Source organism: Petromyzon marinus, chromosome 3, assembly GCF_048934315.1.
Source record: "Petromyzon marinus isolate PM22_M1 ecotype Great Lakes invasive population chromosome 3, UKy_Petmar_22M1.pri1.0, whole genome shotgun sequence".
NCBI lineage: Eukaryota > Metazoa > Chordata > Hyperoartia > Petromyzontiformes > Petromyzontidae > Petromyzon > Petromyzon marinus.
The window spans coordinates 3,311,719-3,325,839 of record NC_133669.1 but is presented as its reverse complement, the minus strand read 5'-3'; the positions used below and the strand labels follow the sequence as shown (position 1 = coordinate 3,325,839).

The window sequence follows — 14,121 nt, the reverse complement described above, 5'->3', positions numbered from 1 at the left end:
CTGATCATGTTTGCGAGAAAGTGTGGGTAACTCCCACCTCTTTGTGGAAGTGTAGGCCAATTACTCTGCAGAGGGGCTGTCTAGAGCTCCCTCGTGGATACATTTCCATTGATAGTATGAGCAAAGAATTCGAGGGCTGTATCACTTTTATATGAAGCTATACGCAAATGTAACAGTACTCCTTGGGAAAGCCTTCAAGCAGCAGTAGATTATGGACGGCGATTCGAAGAGCTGCTCGATAAAACTTGTCCGTGAACAATTTGCCGATAGTCACGGGATGTACAGCATAAGACATTAACCACTCGAGTTCAAGGTATGCCAATCTATAATATATTACACCCGATATATCACCGCAGTAACACGAGGACACGCTAATGCTCAACAGATGCGGCGTGTGAATAAATTCCCAGAACAATTCCAGACTTGTCTTCTGCCAACCGGCCAGGTTTATTTCCCAGCGTCAGGCACATGAATACATAATGTACAACCATGGTACTGGATCGGGCCCGGTCTGTAACCGTGGCGAGGTCCTCCAGGAGCCGAGAAACCAATTAAATTATCCGTGTCATTGGACGAGCCCAACTTCCACGTGTCCACCGATGACCTACCCCACTCTCATTGCAGCAGAAGCACGACTACTGCCAGAAATGCCTGCATCTAGGCGCCCGGTGAACTCCCTTATATACGCCCCCGCGGACGACACGTGGCACCGCGCCACCAATAGGAGCGACACAGCGCGGCGGGGTGGAGGGTGGAGTTTGTTAGGGGGGGGGCAGGGGGCGTGCCCTCTACCGCACTTCGCGCTCCCATTGGTCTCCTCTCCCCGCCCCGCCCCTCCCGGCTCGTGCCGCGGTGACGTCACGCGATCCCCGGCCTGGTCTCGGCGCGGCTCGGCTGGGTGAGTTTGTGACTCCGCGCGGCCGCTGTGGGCGGCTAGGGACGCGCGCACTTTGATGCCCTCCCGCTCCCCGCCACCACGGTCTTCGCTCAGACACTCGCTCGCGTCGTACAGACGGTTAGCGGCCGGCACGTCGCGCCACGTCGCTCGCTCGCGCGCTCCTGTTTTAAATACCGCTCCCGATACGCTCGCGACGATTCCCCCCACCACTCCATCCGGCGGCGAACGCAATTTTCCTGCATCGATTCTCGCTTCGGTAACTCGCGGCGCGCCGGTTGCATCGCGTGACGGGAGTGCGAGGGACGTTGTGGATTATGATGTAGTGGGACGAATGTGTAAACATCTGTTGTTGTTGCCGCCGCCCTAAGCCGTTCATGAACCAACCTAGACACGGTCTTGCTGGCACGATTCAATCCATTTAGTTTGTGGAATCGAATCGTTACACGTCTATTTGTGGGTGTTCAGTTTGCGGGGGAGCGGTGGCGCAGCGGTTAGCGCCACGCTGCGCTAACAACCCGGCGACCCCGAGTTGGATTCCCGCTCACGGCCACCAACACCGGTGACGATTTATCTGAACCTGTACTGGGACTCCCCTAGGTCGACCCGGCCTCAAATGAGTACCTGGTGCGGTGTGTAGTGAACATCGCCACTGGGGAGACAAAGGCGGCCGGGCGTGGTGCTGGCCACCCACACCCACTCGTGTGCCACAGTGCCGGCAGCCTTCATAGGCGCTGGTCACTCACAGCCACTTGCCCCAACAGTCTGTTAAGGCTGTACGGGGGACCTTTTCCTTTGTTCTGTCGGTCACTCGTCTCCGCCATAGGAACGGGGAATTACCACCACTGACCCCAGAGCTGTGAACGGGGGTCAGGAGTCTGACTGTTGAAGCTGCATGCGGAACTCTGTGGAATTTGCTGACGAGTTGTCTCTAGCGTATTGCAATGGACATCAATTTCCCTTCGCCCTTGAAAGGTCGCTATACACATCCTAAATAGAATAGATCAATTTATTAGTTAGCACTTTCTCCCTCGGTATTTTAAAGCAAAAGTCGGTAGTGTGTCTTATAATCCGGCGTGTGTGTGTGTGACCAGAGTTGTGTCACTTCATTAACATCGGACACAACTTTTGAGTATGTCTCACTTTCCGGAGCGTCTTATCCGAAATATTCCGTGCCGTAATTTGACGTTGTAACCTAACGTGTGTGTGTTTAACTTTAATGTGTTAATGACTTAAGCTAAAGTGTAGGTGCTGTGTAATATATGTACTGTAGATGGTGTTCAATGTCCGGGTAGTGTTCGGCATACCATTGTGCCTGATGAACCGAGTTTCCCAGCTGTGACGTGGGGGGAAAAAACATTGCCACTAGTCGGGCAAGTGGAACAAACACTGAAAAGTGGACAACGGAGCAAACGAATCGGAGCCAGTGGACGAGACTGGTGATGGAATGACGGTCGAAGGCGTGAACCGTGTCCTGGGAGGGTGACCAGCACAGAGATGGAGCAATGCAAACAATGTGCAGGAGATGGATTGTGGGGGTTGGGGGCTTCATCGGTGAATAGACGAGGGCTGAGGATGACGAATGGTGGCTGAGTCGACTCCCAGCCAGGGTTTTGACGCATACGTTCAGCACGCGCTTGTACATCTACTGACGTGTGTGCGTGTGCGTGCTTGCGTGCACCAGCAACTCTTTCGGCGATGGCTCTCCCCGGCTGCCTGCGTTCGGCCGCCGTGGTCCGGACCCTGGCGATGGCGACGTTGATCACGGCGGTGTTGGCGGCCGCGACCGGGGACGAGAGGCGGTCGTCGCGCGTGCACGAGCACGAGCGGCCGCTGAGCGAGCACGTTCACGACGACGATCACGATCACGAGTTCGACCACGAGGCGTTTCTGGGCGCCGAGGAGGCTCGAACCTTCGACCAGCTGAGCCCCGAGGAGAGCAAGGAGCGTTTGGGGTGAGTGCCCGTGGGGAACAGCAGGTGGCTGTGGCAGTGGGTCTTCTAGTACTGTGCGGATTGGATGTAGAATGCGTGTAATGAATGCGGTCACATTGCCAGACTCGTTGTACTAGGGAAGGGGACCGAGCTAGGACGCTGGCGGGAGATCTGAGTTACTTGCCAGGTCACAATCAAGACATCCGTGGTAAGAACTGAACACAGTTCACTCGCTTCTTTTGTGTGGCCAGTGAAGTGCAATCATTGGAGATTTACTTGTAAGTGATTTAGCGTTTCAATTGCTTTGCATTGTATTTGCAATTCACCACCTTCAAATGTATATTTGGGGCAGTGCGAAGTTACATGATCCTTGGGCATCTTCATCTTGCCACAATCTACGTGCGATAGAGAGAGGCATTTACTCATCGGCGAAGCAAAAGAGGAAGGATTGAACAGGCAGAATGCATTGGCAGCGCACACTGCTATGGGGAAGGAGTTGCAGACAAGAGAAGCAACCTTCCATTGAGAGGTGGACTGGCAGATTTAACAGGTGTCAGATGCTGTCATGGAGTGGAATAGAGTAGAGGAGGATGATGATGATGATGATGGGAAAGATGGGTTGTAGCCCATGAATTGTTTTCAGTTCTGCACATTCATCTTAACTGTCTACGAATTGCATCACCCGCGCGTGTGGCATATGACCCGTGCCGACCGTATCCCAGGATGATTGTGACGCGCATCGACGAGAACGGGGACGGGCTGGTGACGGAGACGGAGCTCACCGAGTGGATCCGCCACGCGCAGCGGCGCTGGGTGCTGGAGGAGGCGGAGCGGCAGTGGAGCAGCCACGACCTGGACGGTGACGGCTACGTCAACTGGGCCGAGTACAAGAATGCCACCTACAGCTACCTAGCCGGTCCGCACACACGTCCGCGCACGCATGCATGTATAAACACTCATTAATGGAGTTTGGCGAAACATCCCAGAATAAATCATAATCTTTATCAGAATCTTTATTTATCCTGGAGGAATCCGATGAGCTATGAAGCTCTTATTCACAGATGGCCAGTAGGGGCAGGTCAGCAAGTTATGTATGTATGTTGAACTTCTTTCGCACCGTATGCCACATTGGACAACAAAGCTTGACCAATTATCGGCTGTGTTCTGTCTGCTTTACTGTTTGTCTGTGGTTTTCTGTGCCTCTGAATCGCTCTCTCTTTGAGAATGAATGAAAACTTTGTGCTTTACAAATTCTCCATTATTATTGTTATATACCCACGCATTAACCTATCGGTTTGTGTGAAAATGTGTTTGCATATATGCCACGAACATACTTGGTTCATATGTTAGGGCATGATGGTAATAATCATAATGAGTGTTTGAAATTGCGCCCTCCTATAGGCCGGGGCATCTCGTAGCGCTTGAAAAGGCACCCACAGTAAGTGACAGCTGTTTCTGTGGGCGCAAGGTGACCCAGAACTTGGGCCTGATAACAAACAGTCTGCTAGTAGGAGGCAACTATTATTGTTCTATAAAAGCCAAGTTCAGTAAATGTTAAGCACATTGCATTTGTAGTAAATAGGCATGCGTAATTTCAAATCTATTCTTATGCAAATGATTCTTGCAACGAATCTTGTTCGTAACAATCGATTGCTTTGCAATTCAATTTTGATTTAAAGCTTTCGTGACTGCAGTAATTCATATTCTTAGTTTTTTCGGTAAAGTCACGTTGAAGAGAAACAACAAAATAATAAAATATATATAAAACAATAAAAAATTCTCACGACGTTTCGACCATAACTCAAACGGTCATCTTCAGGTGTGTTGGTTTGCATAAATTTATTTTTAAACGGCGCATTTATTTATTTATAAAAAAACGTTAGCGTCACGCGCAGCGATTTGGCAGTTTGCCCAGGACTAGTCCATCTATATTTTGAAAAGAGGAGGGGGGAGACGAAATTTTATAATGTATGCTGTCTGAAAGCCACTGTAAGCGTGAACAATCAATTAAGAAATATAGATGGACTAGTCTTGGGCAAACTGCCAAATCGCTGCGCGTGATGCTAACGTTTTTTTGTAAATAAATAAATGCGCCGTTTAAAAATAAATTTATGCAAACCAACACACCTGAAGATGACCGTTTGAGTTATGGTCGAAACGTCGTGAGAATTTGTTATTGTTTTATATATATTTTATTATTTTGTTGTTTCTCTTCAACGTGACTTTACCGAAAAAACTAAGAATATGCTTTGCAATTCGTTGGTGGTGATGTAGAGGAGGACCCCGAGGACCCGGACGGGTACCGGGCGATGGTTCTCCGGGACGAGCGCCGCTTCCAGGCAGCGGACGTGGACGGGGATGGGCGGGCATCACGCAACGAGTACGCGGCCTTCCTGCACCCCGAGGAGCACCCGCACATGCGCAACCTCGTCGTCACGGTGCGAACCTGCACCGGGCGCTCGCGCTCGCCAGGGTCCTCGTGTTGCTCCCACCACCCCCGACAACTCCAGCGGACGTTGAACATGCGCACTCAAGCGCACGCTACAGTGGTGCTCGCCATCAACGCTGCCTATATATAGCCTAAGCTGCAGCAAACAATGCGCCATTTGAAGTGTTCATGGATGCCGACACAATGGAACACGGCGGCTTACATTGACGCTCACCAGCACCCACCCACCGCATGGACACTTTACGAGCAAATATTTAAAGGAAGACGCAGCCCAAAAAACAAATATATTGTAGATGGATTAAATATCCAGGCTGTTTCACAGGCTGTTTCACAGATGTTCAAAGCTTCATTCATGGACTTGAAAACCGTAATCAGACATGCATCCATAGTGTGCTTTGGTCTTCTTCTTCCTATACCTGTGTTGATGTAAAGCAATATCTATAATTTTACTTTGAGGTATCATGAGAGCGATAGCACTAGAATGCCTTGGTGACACAGCTGACAGCATCTTGTCAGTACAGGCCACACAGCCGCAGTATTGAACAATATATGTGTTTGTTGGGTTGCATCTCTAAATAAACAGGCTCACACGATAGAGATGCTTACCACATATCAACACTAGCATTATCTGCAAATTCGCAAACACCAGCTTGAAAGTAATACCATTAGACATCACCGACACATCTACAAACATCAATCAGCGCACTGTCCGTGGACGCTTAGAAAGATCCGCACACAATACAGCGAAGCTTAAAAATCACAGGCAGACAGAATCAGAATATTTACTTATACTGGAGGAATACACCTGGCAACTTGTGCCTGACCTGGTTGGCGAATCCCTATTCGTGATCTAGCACTTCTGATGCAAGGGTCGGTGAATCGTGCAGGTTCGTGAAAGTTGCAAACCCGCTGGAATCAAGGTGGCCAGGAGGTGTCAGTACAGCAGTCGGATCATTTGAGCCCATCTGTGTAAAACTTTGTTTTGCGTCTTGTCTCCTCGTGTGTATTGGTTTTCTGGAGATGCTCTAATTGCCTCCCAATGTACAAAAAAAAGCACTCCTCAGTATGGAGTTGGCCAAACATCCCAATGCCAGGACTCTGATGAATAAGTGTCTTGAGAGTCAATTCATTGAGGCTATCCGGGATAAATAAAACCGGGGTGCTTGTAATTTCTGAGGACCTCTTGGCAACGTACAGCTCGTTAACCGAAGCCTGGATTCTGATTTCAGGAAACTATTGAAGACATTGATAAAAACGGCGACGGCTTCATCAACGTGGATGAGTATATAGGTGAGGAATGCAAGACAACACGCACGGACACCACTGTGTCCTTGACAACCCCACACACATTCATAAACCGGCGCATCCACTTGCACGTCTACGCTGAGCCAGTGCTTGTACACGCCTGCAGATCACATGTTTTCTAAACCCATGGCACATATGGACCCACAGTGCGGACGCATTGCCCTGTCGTGGAGAATACACTTGTGTGTACCAGAATGCAGACCACGTGCAACTGCACAAGTCCTTCCCGAACGCAGCATCTGTATTCATGTTCCACCCTAAGCCAGCACATGCATCTGAGATTGTCCCTTCCTAACCCAACACATGCAGGAGTATGAGCGCCTCCTTAAGCTAGCACGTGCCCCTCGCTAGCGCCAGAACGCCCACCTGCATGCGTCCTCCCTAATGCAGCACGTACACATCTCTCCCTCTCGGGTGTAGTATACGTAGCTACACGTGGCCTTCACTGGCCCAGCAGGTGCTGCTGCTGCATGCGCCCGTCTCGGGTCCAGTATGTTTACTCAGAAGTATCACGTGCTCCCGCTTGTGTCCCTCCCTTACCCCCCTCTCCTCGGCTTGCCCATGCCTAACGCAGAACGTGTTTGTGCGCGCGTGTCTAGGAGACATGTACAGCGAGGAGAGCGAGGAGGGCGACTCTGAGTGGGTGGAATCGGAGCGGAAGCAGTTTGCAGAACTCCGCGATACGGATGGCGACGGGCTGATGGGGCATGACGAGGTGGCCGCCTGGATCCTGCCCGACGACTACGACCAGGCCGAGGCCGAGTCCAAGCACCTCATCCATGAGTGCGACGATGACCAGGTGGGACGAAGGGCAGTGCGGAGAGGGAGACCGGTGGAAATGCTACCTTGGCAGTTGTGTGTAGTTCTGTAATTGTTCTTAACTTGACGTGCAGTTGAATGAAGGTTAAACCTAAAATGCAAAAAGCTCTTCTCGATACTTGCCTCATCTGTGCATTCTAGTCAAATGTGAGTCAATGCAGGTGTCAATGTTGAATTTTTTTTTTTACAGGGGCTGTTTGTTTTTTTGATTTACATACACATTGAAGGGAAAACTGTTGGGGGATGGGCTTGCAGCGTCGATGCCATTGCGTTGATGATTGATGTTATGCTGTTCGTGTTGCTGATGGGCGTTTTGTCTACTTACAGGATGGGAATCTGACGAGGGAGGAGATTATCGCTAAGTACGACCTGTTTGTGGGCAGCCAGGCCACAGACTTTGGGGAGGCTCTCATGCGGCACGATGAGTTATGAGCCGCATGCACACACGCACACATGACGTACACGTGCATGCATACACCGGTGATGCACACACGTGCTCATGACACGTGCTTATGACACGTGCACTCGCATCAATCACAGTGCCCTTTTTGGCCTAGGTGAAACTGTTTGGACAAGCGCTGTTAGAGAATGCTCATTAAGGCCAGGGCAGTGAAGCAAGCAATATGCAGCCTCAACCACTTTGGTCTTTTCTTTGCCGATGTTCACATGCTGCACCAGGTAATCACTTCAGGCCAAGTTGACCTTAGGGGAAGCCCAAGTAAAGTTCGCCAGTGTCCTGTACTAGAAGTTGAACCCCGAGTTGCTTGGACCGTAACATTGTATCCTAAACATCGCGGCATGGGAACCCATTGTCGTGTCGCAGACTAACACCTACACTCACCAACACACGCAGCGCATGAGTAACTGTGTGCATACTCCACTGCACGCGTGTGCATTATATCCACGTGCACACAGGTAGATGCCCGTAAACCATGTGCATATGAATAGGCAGCACACACTCGGGGGAGAGCACATGTCTGGTTGCAAGGAATACATCACGTAGCTTACAGATTACTGGCTCCCACTATACAAACCACCCCAAGGCAATGTCAACCTCCCCGAATCACTCGATGCCAACCCAGTCCCCAGGGCCTTCTAAAGCCATCCCGTGTTACCATGGGCATGCTCAGTGTCCCTCGGGCCTTCCAGGCCTTGCCACATTTAATAAGCTGAGTCGACACATGAGCAAACTGTTAACTTTCCGTCTTCCAATTGTGAGTCGGGCACTCCGAATTATAGCCAACATACCACGAGCACTTTTTATGATGCAGTTTTTTTGTCACTGAGCAGATCAAAATGATTTAACACGCAAACTTGTTTACACACAATGATTTATCAGGATTGGACGCTAGCATCTTTGAGGAGCTAGCTCATATTCCTGACATGGGCCTCTGAGCTATCTGGTTACCTCGCTTTCATGCTTTCAATAGTAACTCAAAGGCTTGCCCGAAACCAGGGTTAATTGTGGTGGTGTGGTGAGCGTAAGTGTCCCGTCTAAGTGTGTGTGCAAGCAGTGGAGGCTGTGAACGCTATTAAAGTACAGAACGTTGATTTGCTGGTGGCACAGGGACATGCATTTATCTATTGTGCTTATATCCATTAAAGGTTTCTGAGTTTCAGTTCATTGTTTAAATACGTTGTGTCTAGTGGAATAAAGAAGGTTAGTATAAGGTATAGAATGGGGTGATTCTATGAAAGAGGTAGAGACAGGGCGATTGATGTATACGTATTTCAGAAGGAATTGAGACCTGGGGACATATGAGACCCTGTTTTCCAAAATTCTGTTCCGAGAAGAAAACGTGGTATTTTAAACTGCAGTCAACAGGACACTTTATAATTCCATATACAGTACATCATATTGTCAAAAGCGCTGCCCACTTTATTAAAAATTACACTAAATTAGGAGTTGACAGTTGAGATGAAAATGTACTGAATATCATTTTTAAGCTGAGATGTTTACAACAATTCCATAAGGAATCTTAAAACGATCTGAATGTACTGCACTCGATGATCTGCCAGATATTAGCACTAATATATTATCATAAAGTAAACTACCTAAATGCCCCATTGTGGCCAAAATCTTGGTCTCCTGGAACTGATTCCGAGGTTGAAAAATGGCTTCATGTTCCACCTAGCATTAGATTTCACAAGCCGAGAAACGTTAAATATCACATTGGTTCCATCCTTTTAGCAATGTATTGTCCAACTGGGAGTACAACAATATTATAATTGCTTATCTATACGAGCCAAGAATACATATATAGGGCAGTGGAGAAGAGGTGGCTTTGCTCTAAAGTCTAAAGGAAGGTACTTCGGTTTACAGGACCTATTGAAAGCTGTTTGGTCTCTAGCACCACGACTGGTCTGGAGGACATTCTAAACATCTAGATCCTCTACCACCGTCAAGAGTCCACTAATATGAGCGAATCACATAGCTATGCTGTGCGATGGTCATGGCTGCTGTATCGGGAGTGCATGGTGTTTTTCAGTTGAATGCAGTTTTTCACGTGAAAGAAAGTTACATGAAAGAGGTTCCATCTGATCTGAAGATTATCAATCCACAATGCCTCTTAAACATACGGCCTAAATCTCTCTTAAAACCTACGAGTGCTAAAGTGGGTTAAAATTATAGCCTACCCAGATTGCTTATGTCATCGAAATTAAAGCTAAAATTAATGGTGGCCACAATTGAAACCCACGTGAGCAGCACGTGTTCATTACCTACAATTGGAAGCCCTTCAGAGATAATCAATTTTATCCGTGGACTTTCGCTCGTATGAATACAAATACAATTTTTTATAAGTGACATACCAATAATGATCGGAGGAAATCTCAAATAACCGTTGAATCGAATCATTTCAATCAAAAAGGAAGAAAGTCTAAATTTGGTAAGTGTTCAAGTCGAAATCAAAATGATTCACGCACGCCGCGTGATGCTGCTGCTGCTGCTGCGTGCCTTGGAGTCGGGTGCAGCCCACGGGTCTGCAGCTCGCCGTGGAACGGGTGATCGTGTAAAGATGCGCAAATGCGCTCGGAGACCCAACTGCCAATGAAGATGGATAGGCTGTAACCACCTCATTGCTGTTGCTTCAACGAAATACACAGCTCTTAACTCAATGCTACGTTCACACTGAAATGACACTTAAATAAAGCACACACAAGCACAATAACACCGCAATAACAAACAATGCACTCCAAACAGTAACAATGCAATGACTACAATGGGAGTATAATACAACGTAAATTGTATAGATGCAAGTTAATGACCGTGTGTCAGTGCAACGCTGCAATGTTGATAACCTTATAAACGATGACATGCTTCTGCACCTCCGATTAGCACGGTGTGCTATGTACGGCGCAAAAGAAGTTCAACACGCGTACAACATCTGCCGCAATCACCAGGTGGTACACACTACAATTATTAGCTTTGTAACCGTGAACCGTAAGCGAAACACTGCATTAACCGAATGGAAATAGTTCAACTGGACGTATAAAAATTAATCGGAAGGAAATGACAGTGTTGTATCTATTGAGACTCACGGCACATCGTTTGGGACACGTGTTCAGCAGTAAGCATCGCGTCATCAGCTGCTCTCACTGTAGACTGCCCCACAGTCACTTTCCTTCACAATTTAAGTATTTTGATTTAAAGCTTTCGTGACTGCAGGGATTCATATTCTTGGTTCTTTCGGTAAAGTCACGTAGAAGGGAAACAATAAAATAATAAAAATATAAAATAAAGTAATATTTATAAATTTTATTTTATATAAAAATATAAAATAACATTTACATTATTATTTTATTGTTTCCCATCTACGTGACTTTACCGAAAGAACTAAGAATATGAATTTAAGTATTGTTTTGTCTCACTTGTTTGACTTGTTATTTTAATTATTGTCGCGGCATTTAAAGTGTTTATTGTTTCTATACCATGAGTTGTGGACGTTATATATTTTTCACCAAAAATCGAAAGTGTGTGCCCCGCTTAAAATTTTGCTCGCTACAGAAATGTTTGATTTATTCGCAAAACAATATTCATTTGTGGAATAAAAATTAATAGATTTATACTGCATGCGTACGAGAGCTGGATTAGCATCTTCGTCTTACTCAGCGCTTCCTACTTAAGCAGCATCTGCCACGTAATATGTGCCAAGTAAAACAACATAGCTATGTGTGAAGTTAAATGGCAGATGGATATGCCACGATTCATTCGAAAACCTTAAACCTTAATAGTATTATAGTATCATTTTATATATAAAGCACCTGTCCCGCACATTAATTACACCTGCCACGATTTATATGGCTGTGTTTCTCGGTATATTCCAGCTTTTGGCGCTTTCACCATCACGTTTCTGATTTAGCCAATGTCATAACAGTTTAGTGTCTCTTTAACTGTTTAATAATCCCCTAAACTAGAGGGCTTTTTTTACTTCTGTACATTGACTTTTACAGACTTTAATTCTGAATATGTTTTTTTGTGTGAAAACAACAAAGTTAATTTTTACGTGCCCTTTAACTTTTTCTCACACTGTAAAACATTAAATGCTGGGGTTGTTTGTTTTAACAATGTTTACTTTCTAACCCTACAACAAAAAATCCTTATCGCAGCGTCTTCTCAAAATTGCCTTGAGCGTGCAGAGTGATTCTAACGGCGCACACGAGTGGGGAGGTCTCGTTTCGATGTCGGCACCTTTGCCCACACAACTGTAAGCAGTTGCCTGTAATGTGAAAGTTTGAGGTTTTTTTAATCATGCCTACTTTAGAGGTTTTTTTTTGACAATTTTTGTGTACGTTTTTGTCAAATGAAACACTGAACAGTTAATAGATGAAGAAACTAAGATTGATAGAACATGCAGTATTGTGTCCAGCTCATAAAATATAATAACTTGTTTGAATGTTTTTTGTGTATTTTTGTAATTCTGAATGGTTCGTAACACTATGCAAATGAAAGACCTGAAAACTCTGGTTTAAAAATAAAATGACTTAAATCAAAAATTGGCTTAAATTGCTGAAAAGTCAGTACCATATTTAAAAAAAATGCACGGTGCCTTGAGCTGTTTGCGTGGCCCTCTTTTTTGGGTGCCAGGGAGTGACTTGACCTCTAAACCGTGATGACAGCTGGGATAGGCACCGGTGTCATTTAAACATCTGTAACTGAAATGGTTTAGGTGTGTCGTTGAGGAGAGAGGGGGGGATTGACCATACTTCACCACCCCGGTCAATGCAGGTTGGTGAAGGTCTACAATGCATTTGAGCCTCATTCTAACGGCAAGGCAGTGCTGTGTTGAAAGTGGAATATTTGATCGCAGGATCGTGAGAGGTTGTGTTGGCTTGAAAATACTGTCATCCACCAGTGGATTAACCACGGATGATCATGAACTAAAATGACAATGAAAAATGCGTCGTCACCAGAAGCAGCCGACACAGAAAGGAATTTATTTATAACATTAACATAAACGAAGTTGAGGCCTAGTGTGCCAGGGACCAGGCATGCCTCGCCTGGGCCCCCGTACCTCCCAGGGAACGGAATCTAGGAAAGAACAGGGAACGCCCTTGGCAATCTTTCTCAGCCATGTGGATGCATGGCAAGTGACGTTACTGCAATGAGCCAAGAAGAATATCTGATTAAAGCTGGAAAACTTTTTTATTCTACCGATTTTTTGGCCAACCCTTGGACAAATTTTCCCCATTTGTCTCTCGGGAAAGGCCCTCGGTACAAAACAACTCGACGACGGTTCACTCCAATGTACTTCGACTGGATCACCTTCGCGAGCGCAATCTTTACCCCGAAAATGCATCAAAGCCATCAACATTGGTTGGGAAAACGTTGAAAAGATAAGTGCCCCTCTCCTTTGAACTTTTTTCGCAACTCTACGTAGCCAACATCTCGGTGCACCTCGCCGGTCAGTTTATTGGTGAGCAGTTTCCTGTCATCGGGCCTGCAGTTGTCCCTCCTCCAGACTAATGCTCCCCACATCTCTCGTTGTTTGCTTAGCTGGGGTGGTTTCTCCCTCATCGCATTTCTTCCCCCTCCCCCCCCTCCCCTTTATCCAGGCTGCGTTGTTCCGTGATCGAGTCGTGGTGGTATTGTTGATCATTACGTTGGCAATATATGCCCTGCATATTGTTAATTTAATTAGCCCCCAAAGCCGAACGCTGTTGATTCAGATGATGATGGTATTCGTTTATTCTTTGTCTGGAGAAACATCCAACTTACATACTTGCATACTCTCAATGGCCTTGCTACGGTGGTGATGTGCTGTTTGGTTTACTTCTGACAATCGTGGTTATGGATCCACTAGAAACTAACGGAATTTTATTCTATCCCTGCTATCCATATACTATGACCTATTTTATTGAGGGTCGGGGATGCATATATCAGAATCAGAATATTTATTTATACTGGAGGAATCCGATGAGCTCCAAAGCTCTTTGTCACGGATGTCTAGTTAATTCAGGGGCACCACTTGGTGAGTGTTAAACTCTATAGACATGTTTAAACGCGAAGCAATGAGTAACGATACAATCTGCTTTTGTCTGTCGTTGTATTCTGCTCAAGCACTCACCCCGATATATATACACACGAGACAGTCTTTGCCAAAATGTTTTACTTTCCTTTAAGAATTCAGCAGAGGTGGACTCAGCCCCAGCCCTGCTCGTCTGTGTGACAGTTCCTGTGTCACTATCACCTACTAAGAATTGAGTTTTTAAATCTGCGG

The 14,121-nt window shown here is 46.6% G+C and overlaps 1 protein-coding gene across 4 annotated transcripts; it reads left to right on the top strand.

Moving 5' to 3' along the window:
- The first annotated feature begins 770 nt into the window (after window positions 1-770).
- On the top strand, window positions 771-12,297 carry LOC116951878 (calumenin-B-like). Of its 4 annotated transcripts, none has more exons than XM_032970688.2 (7): window positions 771-898; window positions 2,580-2,850; window positions 3,552-3,745; window positions 5,104-5,267; window positions 6,508-6,568; window positions 7,183-7,382; window positions 7,730-12,297. In XM_032970688.2, exons 2-7 carry the CDS (start codon window positions 2,594-2,596, stop codon window positions 7,832-7,834), a joined length of 981 nt encoding a protein of 326 aa, XP_032826579.1. In that variant the 5' UTR covers window positions 771-898; window positions 2,580-2,593; the 3' UTR covers window positions 7,835-12,297. The 4 variants fall into 4 exon arrangements, with proteins under 4 accessions (XP_032826579.1, XP_032826589.1, XP_075928736.1 ...); XM_032970698.2 differs by having other exon boundaries at window positions 893-1,015; XM_076072621.1 differs by lacking the exon at window positions 771-898 and adding an exon at window positions 1,022-1,154.
- Window positions 12,298-14,121: the final 1,824 nt, after the last annotated feature.

What these genes read in the sequence shown, in the direction of transcription:
- LOC116951878 (XM_032970688.2), top strand. Translation starts at nt 2,594, where the DNA reads ATGGCTCTCCCCGGCTGCCTGCGTTCGGCCGCCGTGGTCCGGACCCTG. An exon ending in TGCGCAACCTCGTCGTCACG is followed by an intron (nt 5,268 to 6,507) that starts GTGCGAACCTGC and finishes TTCTGATTTCAG; the next exon opens with GAAACTATTGAAGACATTGA. An exon ending in ATGAGTGCGACGATGACCAG is followed by an intron (nt 7,383 to 7,729) that starts GTGGGACGAAGG and finishes GTCTACTTACAG; the next exon opens with GATGGGAATCTGACGAGGGA.